The sequence below is a fragment of the Alosa pseudoharengus genome, unplaced genomic scaffold (assembly GCF_046254945.1).
Source record: "Alosa pseudoharengus isolate Yale_2024_CS ecotype anadromous, Long Island Sound unplaced genomic scaffold, YU_APseudo_1.1 YU_APseudo_1.1_scf_1, whole genome shotgun sequence".
In the NCBI taxonomy this organism is placed as follows: domain Eukaryota; kingdom Metazoa; phylum Chordata; class Actinopteri; order Clupeiformes; family Clupeidae; genus Alosa; species Alosa pseudoharengus.
The window spans coordinates 35561117-35579131 of record NW_027468564.1 but is presented as its reverse complement, the minus strand read 5'-3'; the positions used below and the strand labels follow the sequence as shown (position 1 = coordinate 35579131).

General features: G+C 42.0%; 1 protein-coding gene across 4 annotated transcripts in view; it reads left to right on the top strand.

The window, feature by feature from the left end:
• LOC143126331 (activating transcription factor 7-interacting protein 1-like) overlaps positions 1–8225 on the top strand; it is a 42024-nt gene extending 33799 nt beyond the window's left edge. For 3 of the 4 annotated variants that reach the window (XM_076288224.1, XM_076288232.1, XM_076288240.1), the window contains 11 exons: positions 74–276; positions 696–833; positions 1014–1088; positions 2303–2379; positions 2533–2603; positions 3188–3904; positions 4082–4125; positions 4490–4547; positions 4793–4888; positions 5874–5944; positions 6386–8225. In XM_076288224.1, coding sequence (XP_076144339.1) covers positions 74–276; positions 696–833; positions 1014–1088; positions 2303–2379; positions 2533–2603; positions 3188–3904; positions 4082–4125; positions 4490–4547; positions 4793–4888; positions 5874–5944; positions 6386–6934 — 2099 coding nt within the window. In that variant the 3' untranslated portion in view covers positions 6935–8225. The remainder of the gene's footprint in view (positions 1–73; positions 277–695; positions 834–1013; positions 1089–2302; positions 2380–2532; positions 2604–3187; positions 3905–4081; positions 4126–4489; positions 4548–4792; positions 4889–5873; positions 5945–6385) is intronic. The other variant, XM_076288247.1, reaches the window with a different exon arrangement.
• The last annotated feature ends 9790 nt before the right edge of the window (positions 8226–18015 follow it).

Here is an 18015-nt window from a genome sequence, read left to right as displayed (position 1 = left end):
TGACCTTGAAGTTGTCAATGACTTCACTTTTTAATACTGTTCCTAATTCTTAACCCCCCCCCCCATCAAACAGCTACCGATGCCACATCCTCAAGAAAGAAGCGGACGTTGTCTCAGGATGGAGAAAAGAGCGAAGAGAAGGCGGGAGAGGCGACCACAGAGGAGGAGAGGGGGGGCAAGCGGCCGAGGGTGGAGGGCCTCGAGCTGGAGGTAGAAGCTCAGATAGAGCTCAAGATCACCGACGGTGCTGCTGGCAGCCGCCTGAAACTTGAGAAGGTCAGTAGGAAGCATTGGACACAGATATTTGCCAAGCCGTCAACACACACCACACACTATGTAATGTTGTACAGTTGTATTGAATTGAATTTTTGTAAAAACTACTTAAAATGTTGAATTTTATAAAAGTTCTGTTTAAAATTCTTGAATTAATTGAAATCAATCCTGACCATTTGTTGTGCTATGTGTATATAAAGCAGTACAGTTTGTACCCTGCTTGTTTTAAGATGGGTACTGTGATGTGTCGAAATAGTTTGATGTGACAAAACATTGTTCAAAAATGGTATCTTTTCCTTTTTCACACGTTCTGCATTTTCTTAGCTTTGATCTCACATTGCTGTCTTTTTCTCTTTATCCCTGCCCTCACCACCCTTCTCTCTCTCTCTCTCTCTCTCTCTCTCTCTCTCGCTCCATCTCAGGTGGTGCAAAAGCTCGTGGAGGAGCGGCTTCGCGTGCTGGAGCTGACCGTGTTCGACCGTACTCTCCAGGAGCTGAAGGAGAGAGTGGAGAAGATCGACTGTGCTACCAAGCACCAGGGCACGCTCAACACACTACAGGTGAGACGTGTTCAAGTGAAGTGATGGGTCTGAAGGATTAACAGATGCAGGAACAAGTGAGGCTACAGTTTCAGTATGACTGCACCGCCGCTAGTTGTCGATAGTTATCTCTGAGTTGTCTTCTGTGACAATTTGATTATTTAACGTTAACGTTATGTTTCACTTTTCCCAATTTTCTAGGCCAGAATTGCCCGACTAGTCAAGAAATTTGGAGCTGCTAACCAGGCATCGGAGAACAGCAGAAAGGTCCAAGAGGTGAGTGAATTGGTTGATGCCGGTGCGGAATTTAGGTTAGATGTAGCTAAAAGAATTGAATGCAGTTATTGCTGGATAATGTCAAATCTGAACGAGATTTACAATACCAAGGGTTTTTTTTTTTGCGAACCTCTTAAGTCACACAAAAGTGTTGTCTTAAATGTCCCTGAAGACTAAAAAATCCAGTAAAACCCAGCAATAATCCTAATCCAAGTAAACAAAATGAACATAAAATTACAATTGGAATATCAGTTAAATTTTGTTCACTGCATTTGAACACTGAAAGTTTTGTGTCTGAATAAATGTTACATAATCAGTAAAAATGAAAAAGCAAAACATTAAATGAAAAGGCAGATTACTATCAATTAGATCCAAAAGTAAGTTTACATTTTTTGCCAAAAAAATCCTCTTAATTAAATGCACCAATTAATGACATCAATTAAAAAGACCTTTGGTCTTAATAAACTCTACATATCCCTCTTAGAGTGTGCAATGAAGCTACATAAAAAAAATAAAAAAATAACCCTCTAACCCTACCTAGGGTGATAGCCGGATGGATTTTCTCTTAACACGTAAACATTCAGTTCTTTTGCGTTTTCACACCAGTGGTAAATCTTCTTGACATTCAAAGTTGTCATGACCTTACTCAATCTCTTCAGTACTGTTTGATCTCTTCTGACCAACCCTTTGTTGACCAGTACCCTGCTTTGTGGTCTCCCCCAGAGACTAGATGCAAGCCTACAGTACCCCATCCTCCTTTGGCCTCCCCTCTCTTACGGATCATTAATACCTTTTCACAAATACCCTCAGCTTGTTCCTGTCCGATTGCAAGTGTTCTGCACAAGGGGCAACTGGCGCAATTCAGGGGAGAGAAAAAACAAGATATAATATTCATCATTGTGTTGTGTTAACAACGCCAACCTTTTTCGTGTTATTCCTTGAAGGAAGATGGTAATACTGAAAAGTAGAGGAGGGCAGACTGCGCAGTGAAAACAGTCTAAGCAAGAGGATCTCATGGAGCTTCAAATAAATTCTTAAACTCAGAAGCCAGGATAAATTTAAGGATCGCTTTGACAAAATGCTCTTCCTCTTGTTGAAAAGGATTTGATGAGCCACAAAGCTTTGCATTCATTAATAATCATATAGATTTTTTATTATTTAGCTGTTACATTGATATACTTGACATACTTGACCGTACTTTTTTATCGTTTCAGGCGCTCAAAAAGACCCCACTTGCACCCCAAGTGAATGCTGCTGCTGCTGCTACTACTGGTATTAACAATAGCATTAGGTACGTTGCTTTACAAGACTACTACGCTTGGCCTCTTAGTTTGTGGACCAGGATTATTCTTTGTCTCTATTTTTATGCCTGGTCGTGGACCTCGTTTCAAAATAGTACTGATTCTTTTTTTCTCTCTCCTCGTTAATCTCGCCCTTTCCACAGAACCGTTCGTGCGCTGATTGATGAGAAGCGAGCTAGCCAGAGCCCTACGGGAGTGGCCAGTATCTCAGCAGGTAAGCCACTCGGCGACTCAGTTGAGAACAGCATTACCCAGTCATGTGTCAGGCTCTGTAGAAGTTATTGGTTAATGAATTGAGGCATCATTTTTTTTTTTTTTTAAATGGATTCGTCTAATTAAATCTCAATCTCTACAATTATTACGATCTCCTGATTTTGATTTCAGCTGAGTAATTTTTTAACCCTGTTTCTTGGTTTGTTTCCGTAATGGTTAAGCATAAGCTAGCAAAATAATTTAATAGATGGGCTCTGATATAGCATAACTGTCATATTAAAGGCTTTTTCTACAAAATGACCGTACCATTGCTTTTAAAATATCTCAAAATATGGAAAGCTGCAGTACCAGTTTATCAAATGGAATAGTATGTTTCAATGATATTCCTGGGTTCACATAATTACAAACAACAAATTACAATCATTATTTCATCATCATCAGCCTAATTTTCATCCTCGCCACCAGTAGTAGTAGTAGTAGTAGTAGTAGTAGTAGTAGTAGTATCAAACTCACTTGGGAAGTCCAAGTGAAACAATTCCACTCAAACTTTACTCTAAAATTGTTATCCTTGGTCTCCTCCCCCAGGGTCTCCAATGCGGCCCAAGCCTCTCTCCACCCCGACCGCCACACCCACCACCTCCGCATCACCACTGGCCTCGCCAGCTGCTGCCCCGGCGCCCATGATCCAGATTCTCTCCACCGCCACCCCCAGCACTGCCACCGTTGCCACGACCAACGCCACCACCTCCTCCGCTCCCGTCGCCGCGACCACACTATCACAGGTCCAGGCCCAGGTGGCCCAGGGCGCGGTCCAGTCGGTGGCGCCCGGACAGACTCAGGCGCTGCTACTGAAGACGACACAGGGGAGTAACGGCCAGCCCCTTCTAATCGTCGCCAACGGGGCCATGATCCCAGTCACCTCCCTGGCAACGGTCACCAACTCGCTGACCAACGGCAAGACCACCACCACCACCGCCTACATCCTGCAGCCCAAGGCTGCCCTGGGCGCCACGACTGCGACCATGGCGATGACCCCGGGCGCCACCACCCAGGTGGTGCAGTCAGCGATGGCTGCCGTGTCTGCTTCGCCAACGCCGGTGACTCTGGCCAGAGCCTTGCACCCGAACGGCGGGGCAGGAGGGGTTGTTTCCGTGACAACGGCCCGTGCGCCTACCCAGAGCGCCGCAGCTGTTGTGGGAGTTGCCACATCCTCTTCAGCCAACCCAGCTAGCAGTGTTCCTGCGGCAACAGGAGCAGCGGCTTCGGCCACACCGGCAGCTAGTGCCATGGCCTCAAAGACAGGTACGATTAGTGTGTGTGAGCATTTTGTTATGATTTTGAACCAGATTGTACGCATTCAAGTTTGAAGGATTCTCAGCCTTTGATTCTGTCACCCAAGCCGTACAATGCACACAAGCCGTACTTATTTCAGTTGCTGACAGCTCTCAGTAACGCTGTTTCGTCCCTTGTTTTCCACAGACAATCAAGCAACAAGCAGCACAGCAGTCAAAGCTGCAGCTCAGGTAACCACTTGTCCCTCATCCAGCAATATCAATCTCTAGAACTGCACACACACATAAAATGTGCTTTCAGATTAGTCTGATCCCCAATCAAACTTTATTTATATACTGTATATAGCACCTTTCGTACAAGGTTGTAATACAAGGTGCTTCACAGTGATGTTCCGTTCAGTTCGGATCTTATTCAATGTCATTGTCGTAGTGCAATAAACCTGCTTTGTATGTTTCTGGGTTGTCACTGGGTTGCCACTTGCCAATGCTTTCCTCATCTGTCAAATTGGTGTGTAATCTTGTTTTACGTGACGTCACAATGGGCCACGTTCATTATATTATATTCATCCTTATTTTCTTCTCTCTCCCCCTGCAGCCTGCAAAACCTGCGGGTTCCGTGATTGATCTGACTGAGGATGATGACGATGTTCTAGGTAAAGACTTTACTTCCAGTTTATTCACTGCTGTTGCATTTTATTTTTATCTTTTACTATCTTGGTTGGTTGAATTGATTGTCTTTGAACTAATAACGTACCCGAATAACGTAACATTTTTGTTAGCTATGCCCTGGCACCTCATTTCATTTTTATCTTATAGTAATGTAATTTTAAGAATTAATGTACCTAAATAACGTTACATTTACGTTAAATAAGTCGATCGTTTCTCTGTCTTTTTACAGTGACTGGCATGAAGAAGGCCCCAGTTCCAGTGGCTGCATCTGCTACTCCTAACCAACGTCCAAGTAGGCCTCCTCCACCTCTCATCCCCTCCTCTGGTGTGTTCCCCACCTCCTCTCTGCCTCTCTCTTTCTTTCTCTTTCTCCCCCTCTCTCTCTTTCTTTCTCTTTCTCCCTCTCTCTCTGTGGCTATATCCACACATGTCGATTTTGTTTGAATCGGAAACACTTTTTTAATAGGTTTGCGCCTCTAATCTACAGTATTCCGACGTTTTCAAGCTCCTCAAGCGGAGTTATTTGAAAACGCTTTTAGCCTCGTTTTCATTGTAAGATCAAGAATTGTTTGATATGGGCAGTGAAATCTGCAAACATCTGAAAACGATGACCGAGAAACCCTTATTGCCTTGTCGCTCTGATGTTTCTCGACTCTGTGACAAGATTGTATTAATTCCGACAATACAAATGGATAAGTGTGGATGTAGCAGCCGCTCTGGCCTTTGAATCACTTCTCATCCCCTTTGAGCCTTTCTTCCTCTCTCACCTATCGGTTAGCTCTCTATTTCTGTTTGTCCACGTGTCTCTCCTTTACTTCCCTCCCTCTCTGTCTAGTGGTGTTAGGGTGACAGCAAATCTACTGTCAATAATTAGTCTTTTGTACTTTTTCTAGATGAAAGTCCACTCAAGGGTTTGCATCTCTTTCTAATGCCAAGCAAACATTGTGCGATTTTGACCTGGTTTTAGCCCTAAATCCGTTGGATCCGACAAACATGTAGTTTGAGCAGGCTCAAGAAGCCTGATTAGAGATGAACGATAAACTCCAGTCCAATAATTTTGGAATATTATGTCAGAATTCTTAGACAGTGTTACCACCACAATCACGTCCGATTGAACTGTATAATGCGAGTTACCTAGTCGTATGCGACTGTAAAAAATGCACAGGGTCTGCTAGGCCTATCTCAAACTCCTCTCATCTAATTTGCATCCTTTTCTTCCTTTGTGTGGTTGTCTATTTCTGTCACAGCCTTGCATGGTGGGTTAAGTTGAATGAATAGTTTGATGTTTACGTGCTCATTTACTGTTTCAGGTAACTCTGCCAGAGCCTCACCTCAGACCAACCAGCGGCCTCAGCTCACAGTGCACCACCGCCCCCCACTTGTAAGTTGAGGAACTGCAACATTATAATGATATGCCCCTGTTACACTTTTCTTTTCTTCCTTTCTTTTTTTCTGATTGTCTACACTCTGATAAAAGCACCATGATACATGTGTAATGTTTTGGCGCTCTATAAGCACAATAAATTGAATTGAAATTAATGATACAAAAAAAAATCTAATATCTGGCGTGAACTGAGCTTCAAATGAACTACAACAGGAATGTTTGTCTACCAGTAGAGTGGTGAAAAGGTTTTGGCCATTATAGACTATAGAAGAGTGTAGTGTACTGTATAATTGTGGCAATATTAGTAAGTCAGTTAGTATTTAATATATTACACACTGTCTCATGTGGTGCTACTGGCGTAATTGTCATTATGGCTAATGTAACATTAAATCTCTCTCTCTCTGCCCCTCTTCTTCCTCCCACTTTCTTCCTCCACAGGACTCTCCTTCCAAATCGCGTGTCAGCAGCTCCTCTTCCACCCCTCCCTGCTCCTCCTCCTCCTCCACCTCCTCCGCTGCCCCGCCTCTCCCGCCCCTGCCCCCGGCGCCTGCCCCCCCTCGCCTCCCGCCCGATGCCGCCCACACCTCCCCTCCCCAGCAGCCGCAGCTCAAGCTGGGGCGCGTGCAGAGCCAGAACGGTATCGTGCTCTCCTGGTGCGTGGCCGAGACCGACCGCAACTGTGCCGCCGTCGATTCCTACCACCTCTACGCGTACCACCAGGAGTCGCCAGCAGCAGCAGGCGGCGCCGCCGCCGCCGCTGGTAACGCATCGCACTGGAAGAAGATCGGCGAGGTGAAGGCGCTGCCTCTGCCCATGGCCTGCACGCTGACGCAGTTTGTGTCGGGCTCGACGTACTACTTCGCGGTGCGCGGGCGGGATGTGCACGGCCGCTTCGGGCCCTTCTGCGAGCCGCAGTGCACCGACGTCATCGGGGCGGCGCAGACCAACGTTGCTGTGGCAGCGGCAGCGTCGTCCACCTCTGCCTGAAGAGAAAACTGGGAAGAGGAGATGGGAGAGAGAGGACTGTAGTAGGAACAGACACCAACAAAGTTTGGGAATTTTTGTGTCTCGTAGCTGCCTATGATCAGCAAAAGGGGGAAGAGAGAGCTGGAATTCATCTAAACTTTTTATTTTTTTTTTTCCCTGCCTGTGCGACCCAACCAAGAAAAATATACCGATTTAAAAACATCAGGAGTGGCAGACCATGGGAGAGAACAAGGGAAAAGGGACAGACTCTGGAATGCTTACTGATTGGACAGCTTATATACTGATGGACAGTTTAACATTACTGAGAAGAATATGCTTTCTCTCTCTTATTTATTTTTAAAGTAAGGGGTCAGCATGGGAGAATATGGCAGTGCGGACACTTGAAATGTCGCTGCTTGTCTCAACGGTTGTGATTGTCAGCCACCAAACGCTCCCCTCCTTTCCTGCTGTTGTCGAGGAATGAGTGAACATCAATGAGACATGACAAGGGAGAGGTTAACTCTGTGGTGTAGTGACGACTACAGAGCGTGTGTGTGTACGTGTGTGTATAGCCTGTTTTGCAACTTGGGACCAGTGTTCTTTTTTGGTTTGGTTTCATGCATTAGGAAACCGTCAAGTACTGTATGCCACAGCCCCCCTCCACACACACACACACACACACACACACACACACACACAGTTTGCCATACAGTTTGCCACACAGAGGTCCTCACTAGGCAAAATGCTGAAATGGCACTTTTTTTATTATTAAAACAAGGTCAATTCAGATTCAGGCCGTTTAAATAGCCTTGACTTGATTCTGTTGCTGGTTTTTCCTGGCGTATGTTTATTTTTTATGCTTTTAATTATTGTTTTTGCCTTGTTTTGTTTATTTTTCTATGCTTGCAGAATAGGTTTGCAGAATAAGTGTTGCATGGCTGAGAATGCATTAGCTTCCATGTTCCTTCTCAACACAGAAACACATGAGACACTAAAAGCTCACTCAGATAAGGGGGGAATGACAGTTGTGCTCAAACTTTTTCTTAAATGTAAGTAGATTGATTGTACAAAGGTTACTCTTAATGTTCGCCTAATTCCTCATTGTTTACCTTCATTCCCTTGTTTTTGTTGTTAATATCATATTTTTTTATTTTAATTGACAGCCATGTCTTTGAACACTGTACAGAAGAAGTATGGCCCCCTCTCTCTTTCAAGCTATTAAAGGATGGTGTTAATTTTTCTATGTTTTTTGTCTGGTAACCAGACGGTACATAAGTGCAAACAATGAATAAAAGCGTTGATACAAAAATTATGAAGTGTTTAACTGTTTTTTATGTTCACATTTGTGTGCATTGCTATGATCAACAAGTCCACTTGGAGCTACCTAAGTATAAGTATATATACTCTATTGATCCCGTGAGGGAAATTTGGTCGCTAACCAGTAGGCCACGGCTGACCTCCAAAGGCTTACCTGGAGGCAGTGTGTACAGAGCTCTCTTAAAGGCTGTGAAGAAACATTAGGCCGCATTCAGACAGGAAGCGACTAGTAGTGACGACGAGAGGTCATGGAATGTTAATGAAATTCTGTAACCTGAGGCGAAATAAGCGGTAGTGACGAGAGACAAGAAAGTTAAACTCGACAGTTAAAGTCGACATTTGACGCAATGTGAGGGGTGTTTAACAAATGACTGGATGTCTGTACACGGCCTTAGAGTTTATGTCAACTGCTACTGGCAGAAAGCCAGAGGTGAACGGACTGAAAACTCTATTCGAACAGTACATTCCAGCTAAATTTGTCAAACCCTGCTGGCTTGTTTCCATACAAGAATACGTCTCTGTTGTTCACTAAGGCTCATTGATCATCCTTCATATAGAACTCTTGAAGGCATTCTCTCCCCTCACGGACTCACAGACTTTGAAGGTCCTGCATAGCAATTAACCTGGTGTAGATCCTTGACCAATATCAAAGCGTTAAGGTGCTTGAACACTGCCCAAAAACTACTCGTTGGGTAGTCAGTGCACCGTCAATACAACGTCAGTCTGCTGACTCTGTTGGTGTTTGTTGGATGGATTTGTTTGAATTTGACATACCGTACTTTTCACACTTGTCAATTACTCGCTGGGCAAAGTGGAACTGGCAGTTTGTTCTGAAGACTGCAACCAGCTGCCAACTTAAGAATGTTGGGGTTTGTTGGCCACTTTTCGGACAGTGTGGAAGACATTGTAGAAAGCAAAGATTCTAGAGTGCTACGCACCACTCTAGAATCTTTGGTAGAAAGTGCCCTAAACTGCAGCATTTCTGTGTCATATTCATATCTCAGTGGTGTCGCCGTAGCACCTGGTTTTCATTTGGCTGTCAATCATTCCCATAAATCTGTCTGAAATACACAATGGTCCTCATTCACTAACATCTTCTTCTACAATTTTCTTAAAGGGGCCATAATGCAAAACTCACTTTTTTTGTGCATTGAGTTTTTGTGGCTTAGTTGAGAGATGGTGATGTCAGAAACCATGCGCTTCTGTGAGCTAGTCAGATTTCCCCCCTATTGTTAAGTCACAATAGTGGAAATTTGAATGACTACCCCCCTACGAGGCAGAATGCCATATAGCTGGAAGCGACCCAGGCCATCCGGTAATAGGCAGCCAATTTCACAAATGCTTTTAAACACTACATCACCTCTACTGGGCTTATATACCGACCCAAGTAACATTTTACCCATTATCATTTAACATGGTTAGGCCATATCATACATACTGGTGATTGAATTGATTCTATGGTTATCAGTTCTGGGTTGGGGTGAGGCCAACAACAGCTCATTTACATTTAAGGCAACAGGTGCAAACAGCTTCAGGGACATGCTTTGTACAACCCATAGGTCTATTTTGACTTGTTGAAAAATAAATATAATATGGTACCTGCTTTAGAGGGGAGTGGTGAGACAGTGTGTTCTAAAGCTGCTTTAGAGGGGAGTGGTGAGACAGTGTGTTCTAGAGCTGCTTTAGAGGGGAGTGGTGAGACCGTGTGTTCTAGAGCTGCTTTAGAGGGGAGTGGTGAGACAGTGTGTTCTAGAGCTGCTTTAGAGGGGAGTGGTGAGACCGTGTGTTCTAGAGCTGCTTTAGAGGGGAGTGGTGAGACAGTGTGTTCTAGAGCTGCTTTAGAGGGGAGTGGTGAGACAGTGTGTTTGAGCTGCTGTTGCACGTTTCTGTTCAGTTTCAGGCCTGTTGTCGTGGCAGTTGTTCAGTGGTAGGAAGACCATCAGTTTGAATGCTCTCTCTGATTCGCCATGTTCAATCCACTACAACACACCGCAATCCTCCATTCTCGACACACCTCTTGTCCGTTTCCTCCCCATCTGTATAGCTGAGTTTTCTGACCTTGACCTCATGACCTTTACCATAATCGTCTCTTCATCAGTCTCGGGTGCCGACAGCTTGGACAGACAAACTTCCTAGTTATCAGGTGTTTGTTTAAACGCCACTCCAAATCCGGTCAAGCTGTTTATCACCCCGACTAACCAATACCATGGCAAACATCCTTGGACACTGTCGAGTTTGACTGATCTAAAGTCAAGGAGGGACTTTGAACAATTCTGTCATTGTCGAGTCACATAGATGTGACATTGGTATTTGTTACTCCATTCGAATCACACCAGTAAGAGAATACACACTAACACAGTCCAGATATGTCCTGGCTCCAGCACGTTCCAGATGTGACAGTGACCAGAGCTGATGACCAGTCAATGCTTGGTATTACAACAGGACTATTTTAGGAAATATAAATGTCAATATAATATAATATATAATATAAATGCTTATAGAGTGTTTAATAGGTGCAAATGACCAATGTTTCGATGCACAGCGTCTTAAATCAGAGTCAAATCCTGTGAGTCGAAACGTTGGTCGTTTGCGCCTATTAAACGCTTGATAAGTTATTTGTGTGCTCCGACTCTTCCATTGGGTTCAGTTATCTGAAGTGGCCCATTGAGTGTTGCTGATCCTATTCCGTGAGCACCGAGGGGCTAGAGTGCAAGTGATAGCCTACCCTTTTCGCAAATTGATTATACATTTTTGACATTTGCTATTTCTGAAAAGCAGTGCCAAGACAGGCTGTAAAGGAGACGGACCTGGTGTAAAGCCACGATAAGAGAATTTCTGCTATGTGTTTTTCAACATCTGATACTGTTATGCAGCGGCTGCTAACATTACAGCTGCAATTGTTGGCGCTTCTAAATGACCGCAACTAACTAGAACCAGACTGAGCAGGGGGTGGGAATGAGGTCCTCCAGTGCATATTTATTTGGGTTGAGCTGGATGTAGTTTTTTTGTAGTATTTTTCTTGGCCAGCGGGACCCTCACACTGTAGAATACCTGGCTTACTGAACAGTCTGGTTACCAGGTCTGGTTACGGTGTGGCCTTGCTCAGTCAGATGTGATTTCGATGGATTGTGGTAAATGCAAACAAAACTGGTTTTCCTCCTTAAGCCTGGCTGCGACTTGGCAAATTAATCACTCTTTTGCTTCTTTTGATTCACCACTATTTTTGACCTTGACCTTGGTTTTGTATGTTTGCAACATTCTGAACCAAATAAGATAACAATCCACCCCCACAACACCAACTTCTCCTCTGCATGTTACATTGTAATGGAGGTCGAACTCCTTGGCACTTGATATTTAGGGTATTTCAAGGCTACTGTAGTCTACCTCCAAAGACAGCTGTACTGTAGTTTATAATCCATCAGGGATGGACAACTGCAGATTAGTGCCAGTACAATTAATTTTACCCACAATTGGGCGATCACACTGGGAGTAACGAAGTGGTCCGTTATGAATGAAAACGTGACAAAGACCAACATTGTGCTCGGACAGAGCTCTAAGTCAGTGGTTCGACCCCCCAAAAAAAGTTGCGACCCCCTTCTCTCTAACCGACGGAATTTGGTTTCGAAATGTTGTGAGATGGGCATTGGAAGCAAAGGCAGAAAATGTCGTCTCTCATAGGTAGGCTATGTCAACACCATCATCACAAAGGCCTTATGTCAATGGCAGCCTTTGACTAAAAACTAGGGCTGTCAATCGATTAAAAAAATAATCTAATTAATTACATACTCTGTGATTAATTAATCTAAATTAATCACATATATAATTTTTGCTGTGAAAGTATTTTAAATATATTAAAATGAATCATTGAATAATCAGCATTAGTGACATTAAAGTTCAACAACTCTTTTATTATTATTTTCACTGTTCAAATAATGGCCATAATAATCTATGATATGACCTAATATGCTGAGGAAATAAATTCAACAGTGCTTCGGGAAGAAGTTTTTTTTTCACATACAAGGCATTTCAGGGCACAGATATAACCTAGGGGACACAATGAAAATAAATTAACACTCCCCTCAATGTCAACACTTATTTCTTTGCATTGATGTGCGACTATAGAGTTGATGAACTCCGGTGATATGGAAATTCCTTGCTGCAGACATTGCAGAGGACTTTATTTTCAACACTTTATTTTTACCATCAGGCCATTTTTTAAAAGTAAATGTTCCAATCAATGATCCAGGCAGCACGTTTTCTTCTCTCTCCTTCATTTTACAGTCTGACTAGAACGGCACGGGGTCAAAGGTCATACGGAATCGATTAATCTGCACTAATTTTTTTAATCAGTTATTTTTTCTCAAATTAATTAATCGAAATTAATCAGTTATTTTGACAGCCCTACTAAAAACCTTTAGCAAAATGTCCAGACAAATCATGCAAATCATTTCGCAACCCCTCCAATATGTTTGGCGACCCCCCTCTGTGTCTCGACCCCCAGTTTAAGAACCACTGCTCTAAGTAATAATATTGGGTGAGCCAAAAATTGAATAAGTGTATTTAGTGGAAAGGGCGATTTCTAAGTTTCGACTCTGCAAAATTAAAAAGTTGCCCTTCACCTAAAGGGTTAATGACTTTGAAAAATATTTTTCTTATGTGTGTGTGCTCCAGTTAAGAAGACACTTATTTTAGTGTTAACATTTAGTAGGTGCACCTTTTAGTTGCCTAGATATTAGCCGTGATCCAGCCCCCGGTCTCTCCTGTGTCCTGCCTTCTGTGTTTCTCTCACACTTCCAAGTGCTTCTTAGAGTCAAGTTAAATTTTAAGCACAGCTTCAAAGATAGGCTACAGCTACTGCAGGCCACTGAGACACCATTGTGCCTCACAAACCCAAGAACGGATCCATTCTTTGGACATGGGCCAGACGTTTCCTGTTGGGGGACTGGTGTAGATCACATGACTCATTAAACTGTGGGTCTCTGTGCTCATGTGAGATCTCATGAAAACATTACAATGTTACGGTATTGTAATTAACCATTAAAAGAGTAATACTGTTACCCATATTATTGAATTATTACATTATTACCCTATAGCTTATACACAATGGCACACAGGACTCAACCACATGGGAAAATTGTTATTTTTTTATTTTTTTGTAAGATCTGTGGAAGACCATCACTGGTCAAACCATAGGCCCCTACCGGCTTTTTGACGATTTAGCCACTAGCCTACAGAAGACATCCCAAGTCTCCCGGAAGTTCCGGGAGTCTCCCGCATATTGATAGCGGCTCCCTGACGCCCGCAAATTAGATAAAATCTCCCGGAATCTAGAGCGAGCTATCAAGAGCGCGCACGCGAGAGGGAGACCTAAAATCGCGTGTGCATCTGAGTGTAGCGCGCACACGACAGGGGAGAGAGAGAGGGGTGGTGCGTGTGTGTCTGAGCGCATCCAAGACAGAGCATCCTGATCAGTTCAGTGTATCTAGGAACAGGAGAGTCACGACAGAGTCAGTGCCCCCAAAAAAGGAAAATGTAAGACCCATTTCAAAGTGTATATAAGAGTATAAGAGTATAAGAGTGTATATAAGAGTAAAAAATAATGATAGGCCTAGTCTTGCATGCTGCACTGTTTGTAACAGTGTTAGCATTGCCCATGGTGGGTTAAATGATTGCAAAAACATGTTGGTGAGTTTAACTAGTGTCAATTAATGTGCATATTATTCAGGCCTATACTAGATGGCTTAGTTGCCAAGGCTACACGAAAAGACCAAACTGCAAGATCTACCTATTTTATTTTCACAATTAGGCTACTATCTATAGGCCTTCCTTATTTGGTGTACTGACTAGACATTATTGAACAAACATATTAATCTCTATTTCAGTATCTAAGTAGGCTAAAGTTTTTTTTAGTATTGTTATTTATTTATTTATTCTTTTTTCATTCGTGATACCTCCCTGAAATGACTTTTTGCAGGTTGGGATGTCTGCCTACATTTCTGTCCGTTTTCCTTTTTCCATTTTCTTACATTTTGGAGTGCCTAGATTGCACTTTTGCTTAAACCCTTCTCAGTCACAACATAGGGCATAAATACGAGTGAGCAACATCTCCTATATACATCTCCTATACTAGTGGTCGCTGTTGTTGACGCAGATCAACAGCCCGTCCGACAGAATTCGCCTCATGAATTAATCACAGTTAGCCGATATCGCACACATATACATACATTTAAATGTATGTTTTGATACATTTAAACATTAATACATAAATGTAATTGTATTTATTCTGCTGTAGTACATGACACATTTCAGGTAATATCCCCAACTAGGTGTAGGCTGTAATAAACTACAACCAACTTTAGCCTAGGCCATGTGCATCAGACTTGCAATGTCGTATCCTACCACACAAGTTGCACTTTTAACTGATGCGTGCTATAGGACAGCTTTGGTAAACACATTCGCATTGCGAATACAAACCAATTTAATCAGACAATATTCTGTGTTTTTGCATAAAAGCAATATTCTAGGTGAAAATCCTTGTATGGTTTAGTTAGAGATTTCTTTGTCCTCGAAGAACAAATCTGCTCGCTAGCTAGGCTATTGTAGCCTACTTTCTAGTTAGCCCAACTATCCAATGCTGTGAAATGTCTACTAAGTTTGAGAGTATTTCAGATAATGGTCAAAGATAAGCTATATTTTCCATGTATTACCTGTTAGAATTGATAAATGTCCAAGTCTATTTTGTTTGTAGCTCGCAGTCTTCTTGAGAGTAGGCTACATGGCCTAGGTAGAGTAACATGGCAGCTGTGACTTTTTGTAAGTTTGGACTTTACATGCTAATAAAACATTATGTTGACTGTTAAATAAGCATTAACATGCACGTCGCTATCGGAGTCTTTGTCGTTAGTTGGTTAGTTAGATAACAACGGCCATTCTATGTAGCCTACCCCGGGGCTTCTCGTTCTCTGGTCACTGTGTATCCTACTACTTTGACCACGAGATGGCAGTGCTCTTCACTGCTCTTCCATCGGCTCTGTGATTTAGAAGTGTCATGTTGTCTTATCCAGTGTGTCAGCTACCAGGTTTGAACTTCTGTCAGGGTTTCTTGTTCACACTTTGTGTTAATGGTAAATCTGTCTCTTTCCAAGATGTGCAAGGTTTTTCTTACGGACAAGAGTTGAACAAAGGAGGGCAGACGCAAGTACAGGTGCCAGGGGAAAAAAGAGATCAAAAGAAACCTGAGAACAGTAACTGAGCAGCTGCTGCTGGTCTAACATTGATCCACGCCAGTCAACATCAACAGATGGGTAGATACGTACCTTATTTTTGTGTATATTTGTATGTGCGTGTGTATGTGTGTGTGTGTGAAAGAAAGAAAGGGATATGCCATCAGTGGTGGACGAAGTACACAAATCCTGTACTTGAGTGAAAGTAGAGATACACATGGTCAAATGTTACTCCAGTAAAAGTAAAAGTCCTCCTTTTACATTTCCACTTGAGTGGAAGTACAAAAGTACTTGCCTTCAAATGTACTTAAGTATCGAAAGTAAAAGTCTTGAAATGTGTTATGACTAATTTACTATTGTTGAAATGATTTGGCACAGACATAGGCATTCATTAAGCCTTCCTCCTCCATTCAAGGACAAAATCAGCTAATAATTGTTGTATGTAGAAAGAACTAAAAACAAACTAATGTGATATCTTATCTTAGATATTTCAAAGTAACCACATTTTTCTTTGTTGAATGCTTTACACTTTCAGACCAAATCAAGATGTTCCCTTTTGTGTTTGATAGTGTCAGATTGTCTATCATTGTCTATCATTTGCTCGATGGCATCAAGAGGCTAGTTATGATAACATCAATATTGTGAAAAGGGGTCAACAAGGTACAGTAAATAGTGGATAATAACATAGGTTATGCAACACCATTATTTAAAGCCTAGCTCGCTTCATAGAAAATATACATGTATTTGGACAGTCTTTTTTCCAAAAGGAACTTCAGCTGTACTTCTGCTGTCACAAAATGTAGTGGAGTAAAAAGTAAGATATTTGGCCTTGAAATGTACTGGAGTAAAAGTAAAAAGTTTAACAAAATTGAAATACTGAAGTAAAGTACAGATACATGAAAAAGCGACTTAAGTACAGTAATTGAGTAAATGTACTCAAGTAATGTCCACCACTGTATGCCATGATGGCACAAAGAGAGAGCAGAAGTCTACAAATATTCTCTACAGGCTTAATATACACAGATATGAGAGATGACAGCTCCCTCTCAGTCCTCTCTTGTGAGAGTAAACCCAAGTGTTACAAGAAGCATTTGGACAACTGAATTCAACACTAGCAAGTAATGTCACATCAGTACCACAAGAAGGAATGTGGGTTCATGAAATCCTTTTAGAATCTTACGGAAATCAGATTCTATTTTATTGAATGTTCAGAACTCCTGTAGCGACTGAGTAATTTCTAAATTTTCACGTCTTCCACCACAAAGCTGTGTTAGTCCTCTGTTAAAGTAAGTTATAGCCTAGGGTTAATCCAGCCCTTTGGCAGGTTTCGTCACTGGTGTGACCAGATTGTTGGAGCGTAAACATTCTAACTGATTTTTTTAATCTTGCATTGAGTATGTTTACATAGACATTCATATTGCGAATATAGTGTTCATGAGTTGTTCATATTTCCATTTACATGTCACACACACACACTGATCTATAAAGAACTTTCTTTATAGATCAGTGGTCACACAGCATATTCTGATTAATAACGACTTTATCAAAGTTCTAAAAGTTCCTTCCCTGAATGTTTTCATTATCACTACCTTTGGTTATGGTTATGGTATTTAGCAGACGCTTTTGTCCAAAGCAACATACAAATAACAACGATAAAGTTAAATTTAACAGTAAACAATTTAAAAAGTTGGCAAGACTACATCAAGGAGAATAGCAATAATAAACAACAATGTCAATTCAATCAATAGCCTTATGAAAATTACTAATATACAAACCATGACGCATAAAAAACACTTAATAAAATAAGTGCATGTTGAACAGATATGCCTTTAGACCCCTCTTGAAAGGCCCAAAACTTGGCTATCACAGGAACAGAGAGCACCGGGCAACTCATTCCACCAACAAGGAACCACTGAGGAAAAGAGTCTTATATTTGACCTACCTAAGCCACTAATGCCACTACTGTGTCTTAGGCCTACATATGTTTCTTCCTCGTCACAAAACGCAGCTACTTTCTTCTTTATTCCCCACATCTTTTCTGAAGCTCCGCTCTGAACCGCTCTTTGATACTTTGCCGCCAGAAGGTTGCGACAGAAAAAAAATATCATGGGCCGTCGAAAAGTTTGTTGATATTTAATGCTGTGCTTAATTGTTGCAAAATACCGTTAATATTCCATTACGACGTCATATTGCGAATAAAGTGTTTACATGTCTAGAACGTAGGCTACCTCAATATTGTGAAAAAGATCAGAATACTCCACATATCTTACTTCGGTTAGTGCTTATTCTGAATATGATCTTATTCCGGTTAAGGCAATCGGAAAATGTTGTTTACATGGCAGTGTCTTATTTTGAATACGGTCTTAACCCGGATAATATTGGAATATTAATGTCCATGTAAACATACTCATCACAATGTTCAAAATGTTCCTCAAGGGGGCTGAATGAATTCTGAATGTTCACAGCTTCCACCATGGGATGACCTAGCTGCAGGCTGCAGGTCTAGGAATTCAATTATTCCTTTGTTAGCCATTCTGGCTCTTGTTTGTTTATCATTTAGTT